Source organism: Rissa tridactyla, chromosome 5 (genome assembly GCF_028500815.1).
Source record: "Rissa tridactyla isolate bRisTri1 chromosome 5, bRisTri1.patW.cur.20221130, whole genome shotgun sequence".
Lineage (NCBI taxonomy): Eukaryota > Metazoa > Chordata > Aves > Charadriiformes > Laridae > Rissa > Rissa tridactyla.
The window spans coordinates 46,386,556-46,406,828 of NC_071470.1; the positions used below are offsets into that span (position 1 = coordinate 46,386,556).

At 35.8% G+C, this 20,273-nt stretch overlaps 1 protein-coding gene across 3 annotated transcripts in view; it reads right to left on the reverse strand.

Annotated features, from left to right (window-relative positions):
* The window catches only part of GRIA2 (glutamate ionotropic receptor AMPA type subunit 2), a 93,714-nt gene that overhangs the window by 3,774 nt on the left and 69,667 nt on the right, over positions 1-20,273 (reverse strand). For all 3 annotated transcript variants that reach the window (XM_054202578.1, XM_054202577.1, XM_054202579.1), the window contains exons 7-12: positions 19,519-19,686; positions 19,130-19,234; positions 18,302-18,412; positions 16,964-17,170; positions 16,084-16,454; positions 11,920-12,118 (exon numbers count right to left, since the gene is read on the reverse strand). In XM_054202578.1, the coding sequence (XP_054058553.1) occupies positions 11,920-12,118; positions 16,084-16,454; positions 16,964-17,170; positions 18,302-18,412; positions 19,130-19,234; positions 19,519-19,686 (1,161 nt within the window). The remainder of the gene's footprint in view (positions 1-11,919; positions 12,119-16,083; positions 16,455-16,963; positions 17,171-18,301; positions 18,413-19,129; positions 19,235-19,518; positions 19,687-20,273) is intronic.

Sequence of the window (20,273 nt, forward strand, 5' to 3'; positions counted from 1 at the left end):
ATCTTTTTCTCTTTTTCTATTAATATTATGCTGTCATTGTTATCTTTTTTTATTTGTTATTTATATTTGTTAAAGATTTGAAGCAAACAGTGCTACTTCCACTTTGTAAGAGGTGTGCCAGATTAAAAGATAAGATCTATACTCAAACTTCAGCAAAATATTCATCAGAAATTCCCACTCAAACGACATCATCTTCTCTTTTGCAGCTCTCTGCAGCTGTGCGTTACGCAAATGAGAGGTGAGCTGAAATGTGTCAGTGGCACTAGAAAACTTCAGATTGCTCCACAGAGGAAACTAACATTGCTGTGAAACCTGAAGGGAATGTTAATAGTGAGGAACCTGTTTCAAGGCTTTTCTTATTTGTAATACTCCACATGCCTCACCAACTCAACTCAGCAGGTCAGGGTTTTCTTTCAGAAAGGTTGTTACCTGAAGTACGTTTCTTTTGCTTTAACCAATTGGTAGTTATAACTATAACTGGCAGTTTTAACTACCAACTGATTGTTATTTTTTAACCTGGGAAAAAATAGAGGAAAACAAAGTTTGTCACCTAGACGTCACCAAAAAGGAAGCAGTATTATCAAAGAAACAGCAGGTAGAATGGGACATACGACAAGTCAGGGACAGTAACCATCACCAGCTAGAAACAGTATATAAAGCTGGATTTCTCATATTGTCACATACTGCACAATTCTAATGAAGAATTAAGAAAGCATAGGTTTATATCATCTCCTCCTGTGTAAGCTGAGTAGAAAACCTAAATGTGCTAACACTTCACATTCTACATTGTCTGATCAAAATATCTTAGAACTACCAGGGTAGCTGACAATCAACCCTAAATGAGTTTCTTAAAGAGACAATCTAAATGATATGAAGTAGACAATAAACTACTACCAAATGGAATGCTATGTTGCATGTAACTTAACTATTGTTACATTTCTACTTTGCTGTCAAAAGCCAAGACCATTCTGTTTTGTAGTTATCTTAGTTCTCTGCCAGATATTGCTATTATATGTGCAAGTATACCAAATCTGTACTGTGATAAAACATATTAGAAGCACTTCTTTTCTAAGACATCTTCTAACATACGCTTCAGAACTGCAATTCTGCTATATACATAACATCTATAATCACACCATTTTAAAACAAAATGAATCGAGTATAAAAGTACCAGTAACACCCTCACTATCCCCCAAGGTTTCACTGTCCTTGTAGTACAACATTATCACTTTCCCAGACTTACCCTTATTTTCCTGTTCAGAAATGTAGTCTAGGAAGGTTTCGACGCTCAGAATTCTCCATGGTCTCTGTCTGTCTACTAGTATTAAAAGTTCTGGCAGTACTAAGAACCACTGTAAGTTTTCTAACATCTAAATATTGCAACCATTACCAAAATCTACATGTACGTTGGCAGAGATGGCTTTTCCCTTGCAGATCAGTTGCTGCGTATTCTGATCAGTTATCTAACATACTCAGTATACCCATTAATATCAAAAGAGTTGGATATACTCAGCAGGACCAGAATGACTGAGAAAAATAACTGTGTGCTGAAGGCACAGTGGGTTTCTCAGATTCTTGGAACATCTGCCATACTGTGTATGCACTGTTCTTGTTCCATACAAGATGATCCTAAAAACTAGGGGAATCCTAAAAACGTTATATTGCACCATATTTGAAAAGGTAGTTCACAAAGCAATCTATAAGCTATCAGTAAAAATCCAACACTGAACTTTTCTCTGCCTATAATTTACCTGATCCATAGACAGATATAGGTAAGTGCCTATAACAGATAGCAAATGGCTTTCCATGCCTGAAAGAGACTCACCTGCAGATCCAAGTCAGCCACGCCGTTTAATATCTGAGAGACTCAGTCAACTTCACCAGAGAATATAAAGAAAGTCTAAATCCTAAGTGCATAGCTTTCTGTCATCTGTTCCCTGAGTCCTGCTGCTTTTGCTCGCTTCCCTGGCAGTAGAGCTACCAGGGTTTAGCTCTGCAGGGTGCTCAGTCTCCTCCTTCCTAGCCTACTCAGGCTTGGACTCAAAAGTCTCCAGCCTCATATGAAGGAGCTCAATCTTCCCTGAGTTCTCATTCTCTAAACTTACTCTCTAATTAAACCCAGATGCTCCATCCCATTCCTACCATACATCAACATTCATTTGGCAGCATACATTCAGCTTGCTGCATGGGACTTATCACTATGAACTCAGCAAGAGACACCAAGCTTCTGATAGTGTTACAAAAAACATTACAGCGATACTTCATAAATTACCATAGGTTTGCTTTATAAAGGGGGGAAACTTCAAGATGGTTTAGAGCTGTCTTACATGGTTCAGTTCAACCCAAAACAGACATCATACACCCAGCTGCTGTCACTACAACTTTCATTAGAAGGTGTTTGGATCCCAAGTTGAAGAAGAGAAGTTAACACTAACACTTAAAACATTATTTTCTTCTCGTACAAACATTCAAATACTAAATAAATAAGCATTCTTTATTCCCATTAAGTAACTGTCATGAAGAGGTTCAAAAACTAACTTAATTGCCTTTTCTTACTCCATTGTTTCCTTGTTGATTAAAATGAGCTTTTACAGGTTTTAAAATACACCAATTAACAAAGGTGTATCAAAGCCTATTCTGCTTTTGTCATTCAACCTCAGAAAAATGCAGCTCCTCATTGTCACTTCACAGAAATCTGGTCACAACAGGAAAGTGAGAAGGATGAGAGAAATCCCATGACAGACTGAGAGGCTGGTGCTGGACGGTTCAATGGGAAAAGGCACAAGGAACATATTTCCAAACGGTCAAGTGTTAAGATGAAACCTCCCACTAGATGGCTCACAGGGTTCTTGCCATATAAATGAATTTAGGAATACCTGACCCAGCAACCATGGAAATAAAAACCTGTAATGAAAAACATTACCAGGAAATAACACTCAGAATTTGCCATGACCACACAGTCCTCTGCAGCCATGAACGCTGAAAAACATAACGCTGGCATTCATACAGCTCGGAGTCTTGATCCCTACCTAGTCCTTGACCTTGTCTAGACTCATAAAAAGAGCAATGAGGCACTAGCTAGGGGATAGCTGTGACTTCTAAGGTTTTTGCTTATATTGCTACACATTATATTTAGTAATTCATTCTGTTTTCATAACTGTGTCATTTCCTTCATTTTTGTTTTCAGAATTTGTCTTTTATTTGAAAGGTAGTGCTAGAGGATGTAGAAAAGGGCAGTGCTAAGAGACCTTCATCTAGCATTCTGTGCACACACACACACTCACTCATAAAGCAAACATTATCTGATAGTTTAAAAAAAGCATGTACACTTACCCTAACTCAAATACATTGTGAAAAATGAAAGCACAGTACATTGTTATTTAGATTTGGTCAGTAGTATAGTTGACCGTGTATTTTACTCCTATGCAAATAATCTTCTTCATCTCCTTAAACTGCACTAGGAAAAGCATGCAGTCATCAGCAAGAGCGAACTAAATCATGAAGAAACAGAATTCTTGTGAATGCAGGATGCCCTGTGTGCATGCTGGGCTTTCACATCTCTCTCTCACGTCCTCTTTCTTTAATGGCACCAAAAACCTAAAAGACAGCAGCGCTTCATAAAAACCACCACAACTTTCTATCATGTGATCCAAACAAAGAACCATTGTAGATTGCTGTATTATTTGACTACAAGAACGCAAGAATATTTACATAATCTGCACTGTTCTTAATTACTGTGGCTGATTGCTATTCCAAGGTGACACTTCAGTGCATATATGAAATGTTAAAAGCTAATTATAACTTTGGTATGACAATCAACACCAACATGACAGTACAAGACCCTAATATTCACAATGAACACTTTTTCTCCCATTATTTACCACTTCTATGAAAATACAATAACTGATATAAAAATGCCCCCGGGCGTAACACTTTTTTTTTTTTTATAGTACCATGTCACCACTGGGCATTTTGACTATGAAAATAATTATTACTACAAAGTACACATCCCATTTAAATGTAAAATACTGCCTTCATTAAGAAACTCATTAGGAAATTAAATTATGCAAAGCCTTATGAAATTAATTAACTGTATTTTGTGGGTCATCAGATAACTTTCCCGTTTTGTCATTCAAAGACCTATTCTTAAAATTGGGGTGCTGCAATTAGTATGTCACTGACAGAAATAGTTCCTCAGACTGACAACATTCTACTAGACGATGATCTCGTACTGCGGGAGCAGAACTTTAGTTCTCAAGTATGGTTTGTGTAACCATCCTGTTGACCTTCCATACTGAATAAAAGGACAGGAACTGATATCATCATCAGTAGCTAGGAGTGTAACAACAAATGTGTAATCTTGCCAATTTACACAGTAAATCAATTATTGATACAACCAAAAAACACAGAAAAGAACGAAAGTAGTTTTTCAGCCTCTTTAATTAGCTCAGGATTAAGTACTTTAAAATACTTAACCTCATTTATACTGGGTGAATATTTACAGTGAATTAAAGTTCAAATATATGGAAGATCTAAATTTTGTAATATATTGATAATTTCATTCAGTACTGCTAAAAATTAATTACATGTTCTCAAGATGCAGTTCTGTAGTTTTCCAGTTTCCACAACTTAATTGAGCTACTTAAAACATCTTTATTAAATTTGATCTTATTAATAAAAATTGTAAAAAAATTCCACCTCAAGAACTTATTCCTCAAAAGCCTACTTAAAATAATTTTCTCCAAGAATGTGCAAGACAAGGACCTTATGTAGTCATCATATCCTTCATGTGATAAGCGTCCAAGCAGCTTGTCTTACAAAGGGATGTTAGTGTTAAAGTTTCAAGGCTATTTAACGGCTGTTAAAATACTTGCTGAAATGACTCCTCCTCCGAGACTCATTCTTTTCAGTTTCAACAGAATCGAAATTCCTCCTCATCATTCAGCATACTTATAAAATCAAAGCCAACCACTTCAATCTTCTTTCATGAAAAATTCAGATAAATGTCACACAAACTATTTTCCACACTGATGACCTAAATCCAACTGTTCTTTTTGAAGTGCTGGTCACAAGGAAAATCTGCTGTCCACTCCTAGAACTAACTTTACTGTAATAAACCTACCGATAGAGGGACAGCTGTACTACAGTCATGTTGCAGTATCTACTACTACAGCTTTGCTACATCACTGTAATACGAATGTAGAATGTAGGATCTTGATTGGATCAGGGGAAACCTGACAACATAAAGGAAACTGTATGTCATGTAAACTGAAAAAAACCCCACCAATCAGCAGCAGATTTTCAAACCTCATGAGTGAAAAAAGAATGGGAGAAGGGAAGTGTATCTGCTGTGTGGTGGGAAGAAATGCAGAGAACAAAGACAATCTACACATAGGACCATAATCTATATGTATACTTTAGCTTTCTTTTTGATAAGAAAGGAAATTGGGATATCAAAACACATCAAGACAGACAATGGGCAATTATTTATTTGTTATATATAAGAAGTGGAAAATTCTGAGCACTATACTGATAGAAATTAAACGAAACTTTCCACTTCAAAAGCATGGTCCAGCACTTTGGGACCAGTAAGACAACCTGAGGAAAGAAATGCAAATCTATCACTATGATCAAAATGATTACCAGAAAACAGTGCAATACAATTGGGAGAAAGCTATTTCCAGAAAAGGCAGAGAAATATTAATGTTTTTATACAAAGTATTGCTGAGATCTCAGATAGCATACAATGTACACCTCTGCTCATCCACATTCAGGAACAAATAATTCAAACTACGACACACACACACACACGCACGCACAGAAGAACTATGAGATGACTGGGGGCCAAAATGGCTTGCCTGGAAAACAAGAATAAATATAGTTTTGTTGATAGAGATGAAATCTCAGAAGAAAAACCCCATACTCGCTCTGTATTAATGCACCAGGAAAATAAACATGGAGAAGGAAATAAAATCTACATAATAATAATTAATGTACTGTGATAACTGAGAATAAACTAGTTGTAAATACATTTAGAATGGAAAATAAAAGAATGTTCCTAATCATAAAAAGTGGGGTGTTATGGAATGATTTGCCCCCAGAAGTAGTGCAAACAGAATTTATACTCATTTATACTTATTTTAGAGTGTATCAATTTAGAAAACAAATTACACAACACTGGAGAATCTTCAAACCACTACGAATCTGCAAATTCACTTTTGCCCAGCAAAAAATTAACTAATACAGAGCATACTTTGATTAGAACATCTAAGAATACTTGATGAAAACTTGAAAGAGAAGATCAGGGAATAGTATGTTTCTTTTATCAGACACAATTTGTCCTTACAAACACAGAAGGAAAATTCTATTAGAAAGGAATACATTTTATTTTTAATAAATATTCTGCAAATACTAAGTTGAAATTACACTTTCTGAGTAATATACATAACAAGGTTTCTGAAGCAGCACAGTGTTTTGGTCACTAGGCTCACTGGGCTGTCTGCAAAAGACATCAGGATATTGGGTAATGTGGAGGGGGAAAAAAAATGAAATCTGGAAAATAACAAAGAGATGCTTTGAGAAAAAAAAGGAAGTATTGATTAGTGCATTCTTTCTTTTAAAATTAGTCTCACAATGGCCTCAATCAATTCTTTTGTGTGCTGCCCAGATGCAAGGACCTCAAAAAACGACAACTGAAAATTAATCACTTGAGCCCTCTAGACCACAAAAAAATATAACAATATCTTCACTAATATACTACTGGATGCAAAGGGCGGTCTTCATTATCGCAGTGCTCAGGTCTACCTCTCCTCAACATTTCAGCTACGTACCTTTTTTTTTTTCTGTCAAACTTAAAAAGCCAAACCCATACTCTCTAATTGTATCTCCTTCAGATTCATGAAATGCGCCTGCCTCTTAAGGAACCAAGTCCATGGTAGAAGTTACAGAATATTTCATAACTGACTCTTTTTGTCTCCTTCGCCTCTCAAAGACTTCTGCAGAGCTAGTCAAAATTTAACTCTGGAAACATATGTTCTACAATTCTTCTACATCTTAAGCTTCAAAAATTGAGGCTGAGGTATGATTCATAATTTTTTACCTCAATTCCATTTAAAAAAAGAAAAAAAAAAGAATGTTTCTTCTCACTGGTTTTAGAAATTTCCTGCGGGGTTTTTATAGAAGCTTGAATATCTTGATGAACATAAAGACAGACTGAGGTTCACAGACAGACTGAGGTTCACAGACAGACTGCTGTATGTTTTCTCTCTTTTTGAATACAACCATCAATTTAAATACCTTTATAAGTTAAAGAAATATTTCAAAGTACTCATAAACCTAGAGGCACTGGACCGTGTTGAAGATCGTCAGAAAAGACAATACTACTAATCTTCAGGCCAAATTTTCTTTGCCTCCAACAGACAACACTTCTGCAGGAGAAATGACTCAAGGGGTCTTGTCAGCTCTTCTTATTCTTGTTGCTGGCTTTTCACTATGGAAGAGGATGTCTTTGTAAGACAGCAAGGATTATCATCCTTTTGGCATTTTTCCAATGCCCAATTTTTCATTCCGGAACTCTTGCCTCTTAAGTAAGAATAAGCAACTCTTGCACAGTCTTTTCAGTCAAAGCTGAAGAATACTTCTTTGTTATGGAGCAGTTCTGCTTGCTTTTACTTTGGCAGAGGATCTGCTCTTCAAGGCCATCAAAACAGTTAGAACAAAATAGATTGGTCCGTCCATGCCACATTTTTGGTTCAAAATAGTTACACATAAAAAGATTTTAAATAAAAATTAATGCAGACAGAGAGAATGTAAATTAGTCTAATTATTGCTCTGTATGTCAGTTTTTCTTTTTGAGATGCCTTCTTACCTTACACATGAGACTAGTTACAATTTATCTTTTAAAGTGGAAAAAAAGGGAGCATGATTGATTTCATTTGACTATCAGGTTTGTTCATATTTTCGATGAATAGAGCTATGCATACAGCAAAAAACATGATGAAAGCACAAAAATAATTAGCTTTTGTTCTCTTTGTATCACTTTGATATTAAATTTCAATATGCCTTCAAGCAGGTGGAAAGCATGGAAATGTTCCAGTGAATGTTAAGCTTGGATACTTACACAATTGTACGTTCCTTCTTTCTTCCAGTGCCGTAGCCCATGAAAGCAATCAAGGCAACTTCAGGAGTTAATACATATAGACAATACTTTAAAATTAATTTCTGCGGTGTCAGGTGAGCAGTAGCCTGTCTTCTTGGGTTAGTGACTTTGTTTTCCCTTCAAAGTTCAACTATGTGTCTTGGCTAATGCATACATCAACTGCATTTACAGCAGCTGCTGAGAAATCACTGAAGGTAAAAATACTGTGTAACTGTGGATAGTGTCAATAGTACGTACCGGAGTGATGAAATTCCACTGCCCCACCATTTACTGCTCCATCAAGCAGCATCTGTGATCTGACAATTATAGAGATGATGTGCCTGTACGAGATCAACTGAAATGAATCTTGGATCTTCTGAGCAGTGCTTGCTGTGCTTCCTATTCACACTCTCACCACTACAATCTGCTAGTGATTTGAGAAAAACACCACATTTCTGGAAAACCACAGCCACACACATTTTCTTCAATGTTTTTGCCCATTACTTCAAGTTGTAAACCCAAGCAAAAATGCTACAGCAATGCACTATATATCTTAGTTTAAGCTTTCAGTTGCACTAAGAACTCTAAAAGCACTATCCCCCTAAGAGAGAGGCACTATTAAGTATCAGAAGTGGTAAGTAGCCCAACTCAGTGGAACAGAACTCTGAAGACTTTGACCATACTCACAGTTCTCCCAGTAGCAGCTATGAGATTTCCTTAGGAAAACTGCTACACATTCTGTTATTTACAAATATACAATCAAGAGACCTGACAGATCTTCCATTGAAGAAAAATTATGTATCTATAACATTATTACTAAGAAGTAATAGTCTCCTGCTGCTGTTTACTGCTCAGCAAAGCTCTGTCATTACTTTTTTCTTTTTAAAATACTGTTAAATCCATTAGTTTTGCACTGATATTTTCTATGCAGGATGGACAAAGCTTCTGATTCTCATCTTAAAGCAGCGCTAGCAACACTAGAGTACAATGCCTTTTCATCCCCTTTTCTCAGTTATGTTTCTTGATTCAGTGCCAAATGATGCTCTATTCACCACTGGCAAGAAGATCTCCTACTAGACTGTATTACCTTTGAAGCTAGGGAGTATGTACCTAAAACAGGGCAAAGTGCAAAGCCAATACATCCTTTTGTCATGAGTGCCAAGGCTGTTATCTCCAAGTCAAGTGATATGGACTAGCTTGTACATCTACTCCCATACTGTCTGTAGAGTGTGTGGTGAGCCACTATCTTTCCTCCACCTGGGTCCTTCTAACCATGGTAGCCACTGGAGCCAGCCACAGCCATTGCAGACATGAACTAGTATGTACATACTGTAGGTGGCTGTAAGACTAGAATACTAAAACAAAACAGAAAGCAAGCTAATGTGACATCCCTGACATACCCAAGCTAGTGTAACATCTCAACGAGTTCATGTCATTTAAGCAGTCATAGAAGCCGGACAAAGACTTGAACCCACTTCTTTCAACTAACATCGCATATATATGTTCAGCTATTCAGGATAGCCTTTTTCAGCTAACTTCCACCACCTTGCTTATTGCTGAGAATTCCATTTTGGAAAATGCTCAGAAATATGTCTTTTACACTTGTGTAAAGTATTATCAGAGAACATGTTTTAGCAGCAAAGAAAATTTAGTTTACTGTTCTCATCCCCAGTATACAACAATCCCTAATTTTGTGCTGTTCCAGGAATTAGGGCTCTGCTAATGAAGATTAAGGTCCACTATACGCTCCATCAATTGAAAACAAATTTGCAAACAATGCCACTTCTCGAAGAGAAAACAGACTGTGAAAAAACCCCAAATGTTTCTTTTAATTCATGACAGTGACAGAGAAAAAGCAAGTCCATTTTAGCTTTCTGCTAGAAAAATACTCAGGTTGTTTCCAGAGGTTGAAAGAATTTGAGTCCTAATTTCAGGTCATATAAAAATCACACATCCACTCCAATCCAGTCACCATACAGACATACTCTGGGTGAAGTTTTAGTCTCCTTAGTGCTAGAGACTGCTTTCACATTGCCTCCAGCAAAGAGTGTTGCATTCTTAAAACTTGAGTTTCAGATCTTCTAGAAAGAAATTCTGATAGCTATTATTTCTTGAAAAATAACTGGGCAAGTTTAAGTGATTTTCTGCAAATAGTCGATAGAGCCATCAGGCTAAGAAGTTGCATTACACAGTACCAACTTGCTTGTGATAGAAATTGCTGAGAAGAAATTTCCAGAGATCATTACAGCCTTGTTTGTGCAGACCCAAAGCTAACTTAAGAAAAGGTGAAGAATATGCCCTCACAAACCTTCCACCTGATTTTTACAAAAGTAAGTTATTAATGCTCAGGTAATCACCAGAAATACTAGTTGTGTAAAAGTGTAATTGGAAAATGTATGTATGTGCTAGGAGAACAAACACTACATACTGATGCATGCACATACAAACATTTTTTGTCTTAAAAGAAAGCCTAAAAATCTCTAAAGAGAAACTGTTCAAAAGAACTGACATGACCTACTGTTAGTTCACGCTCAGTCGCCAGTATAGCCATGATCTAAAAGGTTTATGCTCACAAAATCAGAAACACATGCTTGTATGCTTCTGAACGCTTCTAAACAATCTTGGCGCAAACCCCATCTAATTTTTACTGGCTTACACACCTGATGTTAGTTTTGGTTTAGCCGACAGGAATGCAATCAGCAGCAGGTCTTATTACCGGACCTATCATCAAAATCAGAAAATAATGCTTTTCTACAATTGAAACATGTATGGTTCCTATTTGGTACGTTACCAGTTAAGGATGCATTACAGGATCCAGTGAAAACCATAATCTAGCAGTTACTCTTCTAACTATATAGTACATAAAAATATTTGTGAGAACTTGTTTCATTTCACTTTTATGGCAGCCTATGTTTGAAATGTAAATGTAATATTTATAACTATTTTAAAATACATTTTGTTTAAACCAACCATTATCATAATCCATTTTAAAAAAATATGAAAACAACAGGTTTTCCGTATTTGTAGCACTTCCAATCCACTTCTGATCCACTTCCACTACAGGGAGAGACACAAGGCAAAACAGCCACAATGTTTTTCCCAGCAGCCTTAGTGTCTCACTCATTTGCTGGATGGATTTCTCCATGTTAGCTGGTGTCTCAAGGGCAGCCTAAGACTCACACATTATAAGTCTCATGCATTTTTGAAACCGAAATAGACAGAGGCAGAAGGTGAGGAATGACAGGCTTCCAAGGCAGGACTGTAATGCAAATACAAATATAACTGTATTCAAAAGCAGGCATGGATTTACTACTGCAGCTAACAGGGTTGTATCCCATTCCCCATTTGCAAGCTTGAAAAATCATGTGAAATACTTATTAGACCATGACCATGAACCTTCCCATGTCCCCTATTCACTGTGACATTACCTAAAATATAACATAACTATTAAATAGCCTTGTTTATAATTGTTACCTCCTGTCTGACAGCTTAGATGAATGACATCAACTCCTTTCTCTGAACGTACCTTTTTACTTTACAGTGGAATATTTTTCAGATAATTCCTTGCAGTCACTTTTGCTTATTTATAACATAACTCTTATATTTATATATAGATAATAGAATGTAATGATAATGAATAAACAAAAACATTTATACTTGCGAGCTCGGCTGCACATGTCACATTTTTATAGTAACCTTTTACAAAGCCTAGGGAAAACACATTTACATGAGCCAAGACCTGTTGAAAACAAAACAGAAGTCTAAAAAGTAGAAATTCTTACCCTAAAAAACTCTTTAGTGGAGCCAGAATCTAATGTCCCATAAGCAATTTCTGTTTGCTTGGAAAGATCCTCTGCACTTTCAATGGGAGACACCATCCTCTCAACCGTCAGGAAGGCAGCTAAGTTAGCCGTGTAGGATGAGATTATGATGAGGGTAAAGAACCACCACACACCTCCAACAATGCGCCCAGACAGGGATCTAATAACAAGTATGAAATGGATTTGTAAAGTGAAATGAAAGTCCTAAAAAGGAACACATGTTATCACTTTTATGCAAATGATGCATTATACTATAGGGAAGCATTTCAGGCTATCTTGTAATCAGATGGGAAATCGAGGCATACTCCACTACATCTCCTGGACTTTGCCAAAATCAAGACTCCAGAGTTTACTTTAGGGAGAATTTAGTGATCCAGTTCTTCAGTCATGAACACCCTGGAAACTGCTCCCATCATAATGTGCTATATTTAACACATAAGCTTGTCGTTCCCTCTGAATAGAATTTGCGTGACACTATGCAGAGGATCAAGCAAAATCAGTGAGACAGTGCTTTCAGATAAACCAGTATGCCCTTAAAAATTAAGTTCCTTTAGTTTGCTTATTTTCCTAAGACATTCAGACAAAGACTGTTTTCCACAAAACAACGGCTTATGTGGACAATCTATACTGAGAAACAAATAGCATTATCTGCAATAAAAACTGGTCCAGGGAATATCCATAAACTAAAAAGTGCACACAACTTTTGAAAGATACAAGCATTTAACAAACTGAGGACTGAACATGAAACCACCAGTGATAATACAGAAAAATGGTGAAGTGTATTTTTAAATAATAACAATCTGAAGTTTTTAACTGCAGCAGGTGGGCTCTTATGGATCTTTGTTTTGCATCTCCTGCTCAAGAAGAGAGAAGAAAAGAGAACTCAAGAAAATATATAAAACAGTATAGAACACACAACTAGAGAAATTCAATTATTTTCAATGCTAGAAAACTAATAGAAAAGAAATATTGATATTGCCATTATTGTCAAACTTGACATTTTCTTAATGATCCTTTAAGCTTTGAAATTACTTACTACTTTGTTTCCAAACAAGACATTATAGCAAGGAGTACATTATCTTTGAAGATGTGCTTAATTATTTGGCAGAAATGTGCACGTAGTTGAAAGTCTAGTACTAAGGCGCTGCAGTAGCTTAGGTATGTCTTGATCTGTCTCCTCTATCTATTAAATAAACAAATTACAAATCACTCACCCAGCCTACTGTATTGTGAATGAGACTTCAAACTAGTTCTGACATAATATTTAGATAGATAGATAAATATAACTATATATATATATAAACATTTAAAGATGATAGTTATGTAAAGCTGATTTATTAAACTGGGAGCAAAAATAAATACAACCAAATCTGGACAAAGTGTTATTGTATAAAATGTCTGTGACAATTCAGATATTAAAAGATTTATTCCATGTCACAAGAGACTCACTAATTTACTCTACTACATGAAAATCCAGTCAGATAAGGTCCAGAATATGTTATTAAAAAGGACTATAGAAAAGAAATTATTATAAGTTCCTTCAAAATTGAGAAGTATTCTGCAAACATGCTTTCTGTCACCTTTGAAAAAATATTACATACTTATTTTCACACGGAGGTAATCTGAGTATAAAATAATTCTACAATCAAAAGATTGAATTATATGATAAATATTTATTTGCAAGGTAAAATCGCTGACAATGCGTACTTAATAACTGATGATTTTATGGCACTTCATGTTGTAGTGATGACACCTGCTATAAATGATAATAATCTTCAAAAGCCCATGATCTGTCAGCAAATAAAGTTGCCACTGAGTTTGTAAAAAAGGAATAAGCTCAATGCCAATTCAGACTTTATGCTCCCACATAACATTTTATATGTACAATTTTTTTGGTTGTCATTTGTATTCAAAATTTTCCCATAAGGTCTGTCCCAGTTAAATAAATCATTTCTTTTTTTATGTACATTTCGAAAAGTTTCTCAAGATTGATAATTATACACCAACAGGAACCCACACTTTACAAGCACCTCATTCATCAGATCATTAAACACTAAAATAACAATTTCTGTGCACAACTGCCTAAATTTGTGCACTACTTTTTATACTTACAAAGGTATTATATGGCAGTAGAGGTGCAGAGTATACCCACATCCCAGAAAAGATGAGGTTAACTTTGCTGTAAGTTATCATTATCCTATAATATATTATTCTATTCTATTGTTTCTGTGCTACCCATGATGGCAACATGGAGACTGCTATTGCAGACCAGTTTCCAGTGGTCCAGTCTTACTCAGCACCACCTTCTATTTCAAAGTCAGGAAACCCTAGTTACTTAACTACTCTAAAATTCTTACAGTGGTTGTCATTTTTATTAGAGAAATGATAGTAGCAATAGTGCAAAATTGAACTTCACAAAGATATTTTGCTGATGCTTGAAAATACCCCTTTTCATATCTACTCTGATTCATTTGTGGGGAGTCCAAATTCCACAGCGATAGTTTTAGTGCAAGAACAAAAATAACTGAGGTGTTTTCAGCCCTTTTCCTTTTTAATAATAAACAGATAATATACAAACTAACCACTTTCCTCAAAAATATGTTTGCAATGAAATAAAGTGCTGCTAAACACTTCACTGAAACTAAATCTCGAATCTCCAAAATGATTCGAGTTTCATGCACCTTTTATGATGACCATTTACTATCATTATTCTTACATCATCTTTCAAAAGTTATCAAACTGTGCACAACAACTGTCATGCTTTAGTAGCCAGTAAAATAATAACAAAAAAAAAAATCATTATTCTACTATGGCCTTGATTCAATAAAAATAATTTTCCACCTAATAGGGGACTTTGCAGACAACTAAACCTGTGAAGTGTGTAATTGATACAAAAACCTCACAGGACTGAAATTAACACAGCTTCTCATGACCTGAAACAATTTGCTCTCTCTTCACTGTCTTGTTTCTTATCTATAGTTCTTATTGTATTATATGCCACATCCATCGCATCTTTCATCATAAAGGTACATATCAGTGTGATATGCCAGCCTTTACGCAGAATTGCTAAAGTTCTCACACAATAAATGTTCTGCTATTTCCGCAGTAGAACAACTTGAAAACCTGCTGTTGCCTTTTGGGATGCATGACTTCTATCTAAGAAATGCTCCCTTGATGTGATTTATTTTGCACACTAACCACTAGACTCACTAGAAATTGACCTGTTCCCTGTCTTACTTTAGGATGTTTAGAAGAAAGCTAAATTGCTTAGTATAATTAGATAGGTCTTCTGATTTGATTTCCTTAAACCCAGTTGCCCTATTTCACTTGTTACTGTATTCCTTCAAGCTGCAAGTAGTTATTTACCTACCTACTTACCACTTTGCTGAATCAAGGCTAGAACCAGTTGTACGCAAGGGAAATAGAATATTTAATGAGCTGCAAAGGAATTAATGTAAGTGCTTTACAGTTGTCCCTAATAAAGTAGGTAAAAATCCACAAGGAATCAAGCATTTATAAACTGGACCTTCAAATTCATTTTAGCGATTTCCTTTGTGACTTTTCTAAAACCAGGCCATGGAAAACCAGCAGTGTTTTGCAACTATTCACATGAAATTAGAGCCATCACGTGACTTTTATTTCAGTTCAAGGCTCTCCTGTAAAAAACCAGTGAGTTAATAACTGCGTTATGATATGTAGCGAGTTTTAGAGGGAAAGCGCTGCCTGTGTAGTTTGTGACTAGTATGTTACCCTTTTTTCCCATTACAGTTGTTGTGAACTGTATGCACTGTCAACTGTAAAATGGGAATATGCAGCAAAAACACGGTACCCCTCCAAGAAGGCATGGAATGACCTGAACCTTATGCATTTTACAGTCTCTGTATGGTGTATATAACTTCACTTGGCAAATGCATGATCGACATTAAGACAGTATCGATCAAATACATCATGACCCTGTGTCCCAGGCAACTGCTTTTATTTCAAGGACTTTTTGTGATTTAGGGAGGTAAAAAGTTTAGAAAAATAATTTCTTTATGACAGTGAAAATATATGCACCATGACCCTCCTCTGGCTGAGATGGCTGAGACCATAAATGCACAAAGTTGAAATGGGCGAGTAACCAACCTTGGCGAAATATCGCATCCTTGCTGCATAAAGGCACCCAGGGAAAACCAGAGACTATTAAATATCCCAAATTCATTAGTTGATTCATTAGTTTGCGTTTCTCTTCCATCTTCAAATTCCTCAGTGTGCCACTCGTATGGGCTAAATCTGCTGACCAGGAATAAAACTACACTGACCCCAATGTAGGCAAAAACAATGCACATCCAGATTTCATATGCTAACGGATCAAGAAATGAAAACACTCCTGGCTTGGACTTCTGAGGCTTCTTAATCATTATTGATATCCCCAGGCTCATAAAGGGCTTTGAGAAGTCAATCACTTCTTCTCTCACCAATGTTATAGTTAATGGAGCGATTGCAATATCGGCTTTCTGTAAAGGAAGAAAAAAAGCAAATAATAGCTAATACAATGATCAGAGCAAAGAAAGGTTTAGTTTCTACTGCATTTCACAAACGGAAAATAGGCCGGCAGAGATACCAGCAACATTAGTTTCACCAAGAACATCCTATGAAGAATTTCAGAAATTTTTAGTTGAAACTCTTCTTACTGAAATGCATATAACCACGTGGTTAGCATATTACAAGTTTCCCTTTTTACAAATGCCCTTTTAAAAGCGTATCACATTTAAAAGTGTTAGTAAAGTACATTGCCTTTCACCTGGTCAGAAGGATAAAATATGCACTCATTTCCTCCCAACTTCATTTGCATTTAAATTCTAATCCCATGTTTTACTTTCAAAACTTTTCATGCCAATACAAGTTACTAATTCTCTATCAAAGGAATTAGAGAATTTTCCTCTACTCTACAGAGAAAAATAAACCAAATCCCGCTCCTTCCATCAGTCATCTTTAATGGCTTTATTAGAAAAGATTTTCTTACCCCATAAACAAGTTCTCCAACCATCCCATTCCAGATTTTCGTGTCTGCATCCCTGGCCCCATACTTGCCATCCCCAACAATTGTGAGCTTATATTTGAATCCACAGTGTTTAGCAATTTCTGTAGCTAAGTCCACACAATAGCCCTCATATCGATCATTTCCTTCAAGCATTTCATGATTTTTCTTCATCATGACGTATGGGGACTCCTGCACAGAAAGAACTTGCCTTAGCTACTTGGTAAAGACGTATCAGTTGTGCACTTCATACATTAATATGCTTCTTTTTACATGTGAAAAAAGAGAGAAGATAACATCTGAATCACACATGCTATGTATACGTTAATTATTAACGTGACACGTCCTTAACAAAATTAAAAGCTGCATTCTCCACAGTCATACATAAATAACAATACTTACAGGTATAGTGATTCCCAGCAGTATGTAAATAATGACCATGAATGTTAACAGGAGTTATGCATTCAGAGAAGAAAAAGTAAGTTCCAAAATCAGTTTCTTTCTCTCATATAGTTTGGATGGAAGAAGGCAAAGGTATTTAGTTGCTTTTGTTGTTGTCTTAATACAAGAAAATTTACTCCTATTTCACAACCACATATCTCCCTAGGAAAACACTTCAAGCTCTCCAGGCTGTATCTTTATTGAATTACTATACAAAAAAATACATAAGATATCTATAACTGTGCAGTAAAGTTTTATCATCAGCAAAACTGGTGATGAGTCATAAGTCATATTAAACTAACGTATCTCCTCTTTGCTCAGTTGTTACCGAACTATTCTTGCATACAGTGAAATACCTATGCTAGCCTGTGACTTGTCCAAACTGATAAAGAAGCTGTGTAACTTACAGAAAGATGCTGTTCTGTGACAGTACATAATGTTATTTTCTAGACAACTAGAATACAGCTTTTAATGTTTTACTTTACACTTCACCAATATCAAGCAGCTACAATTCTGAAGCATAAGAACCAGTCTCTTTGCTGTTTGGCAAGTTCCATTCTCTAAAACTAACACTACGGTTCTGCCTCTCAGACAAAGTTCCTCTCCTTTGAAAGCAGGTATTTACCATACATTTTCAGGTCTAAAAATTTTAACTTTCTAGAATGTTCAGTCAATGATCATTTGTCTTTTACAGAACAAAACTGCATACCGAATCACATACATTTCCTTAATTTACAGATTTTATTTATGTACCATAATAAGTAACAGGTCACAATGTTAAATAATAAAAAGACAGTATATTTAAATTAACATAATGATGACAAACAAATCACTGTAGGACAGAGGACAGACTGCCTTTTGACAAAATATGAGGTTAATTACCAAAATAGTGGTGACAATAATAGTCTTATTCTCTAGTCCTGAAGATTCATTTCCAAGAGGGCCATCAAGAGGATTCACAACCATTTTGTCCACTTCACTCCAATATCCAATCTAAAGAGAGTTTATAGGATGCACAGACAGCAGTGAATATGAACTTTCATAGAAAAGTTAAAGCATGTTATTACTATGCCCTCGTTTTACGCTCACAGAGAACAATTTTAGCTATGGATTTACCAGTGCAAATATTTCTATTTATGTAGTTAAAGACTATAAAAAATAGTAAAAAGATTGAACTAATGACATTTGCTCACATTAATTTGTCTAATACAGCTATACCTTTTTCATTCACGTTTTAACAGGTTTTAGTATCAACATCACACACCGTAGGATCAAAAGGGTTAGGAAATACTCCCGATTAGGAAGACCTGAGAAACTGGATTTTCCTGAAAGGTTTGGAATTAGAGCAGAAAGATAATCACATTTAAAGAAACATCACTGAAAAGCGGCGTCCTCCATTTGTCATTCAGAAGCATATTTCCCCAAATACTGGCTCACATTTAGCAATTCAGATCGGAAAGCAAAAAGTTTAATCCAAAAAACTGAAAGGAAAATACTCTTATGTAGTACTTACCAGAAATAACAACTCGTATTTGTTAGAAAGAAATAATACGTATTTTTACTTTGTTCTGCAAGACTGTTGTAGATACACCTATGAATAAATATTATCACAACTCATGCTTTAATTATGTATAGGGTTTCATTACCTACCTTAACATGTTGCTTAGCATGGTAAAACCTTTAAAGACACTGTAAGACAATTCAAATTACCTTCCGAGGACCAGTACTTTTGAGTTCCATGATGTTTATTGTAAAATTGATTCTCTTTCCATTCTGATCAAACTTTATATTCCCTGTCAGACCTTCCACTTGAACCTATAAAGATGAAGATGAAAGTGGTAGAAGAATTAAGTTTGTTTCTTTTTAGAAAATGCATTTTATATTTCCATAAATGATTATTGATATTTCTAAAACATTCAGTTTAGACTCTTTTCCATATGCAATATATTATCTTAGTACGAGACACGTTCCTGAGGCGTTTGCTTCTACATTATTCCCAGCAAGATCCAGGGAGCTTTGAAGACTGGAATGTTCTTTTCAAGTATTTATAGAGAATTTCACACATGCACTCATCCCAGCATTCACTCCAGGGAAGCTACCTGTTTCAATGCCCTTTCTATTTCTACACCATGACCCCAGGGTACAGCTGGATTTGCAAGACAATCTCCAGCATTTCCTCTTCTGGAGATCTCAATCCTCTGTTTACGCAAATTACGGAAAGCTTCTGTCATCACTTGAACAGCATCATAGGTCAGAGCAGATGTATACTGAAAGAAGTAAAAATATTTGATTAAAAACCAGCTTCGGCTTCACTACACCTTACAATCCAGTCGTTAATCTACTAAACACAGAAATATATTAAAAATAAAAAGGACAGAAAAATATACTTGAAATCAGACCAGTTTTTTCTTTAGTTTGGAAGTCACTACCCTCTGAGGGGCATTTATGCAAATTAATGAAGTGTTCCCCATCAGAATAGTTAGGGAGGACAGTGCTAGTAAGTCTAAACTGAAGATTTACAGCTGTTTTCAGTGTGAATTACATTCCTTTCTCTTTACAACTGCATGACAGTTCTGTGTGCAGATATGGCTGGAAGTCCATGGAGGTGGAAGGGGAAAAAAGAAACAATTTCCACTATTTAACTTGCGTTAGCCTCTAAAACCAAGGAATTGTTCCTCTGACTACACTCTTCATGGAGATGCACTTATATACAGTTCTCTAGACTACATCTCCTCCCACACTGATACACACAAAACCAAACAACATGTATTTGTATATACGTGTGCTTAACTTTTATCCATTAAGTATAAAAACTAAGCGGTAGTTATTTTTAGGTATGCAATGCCCTGTCAAC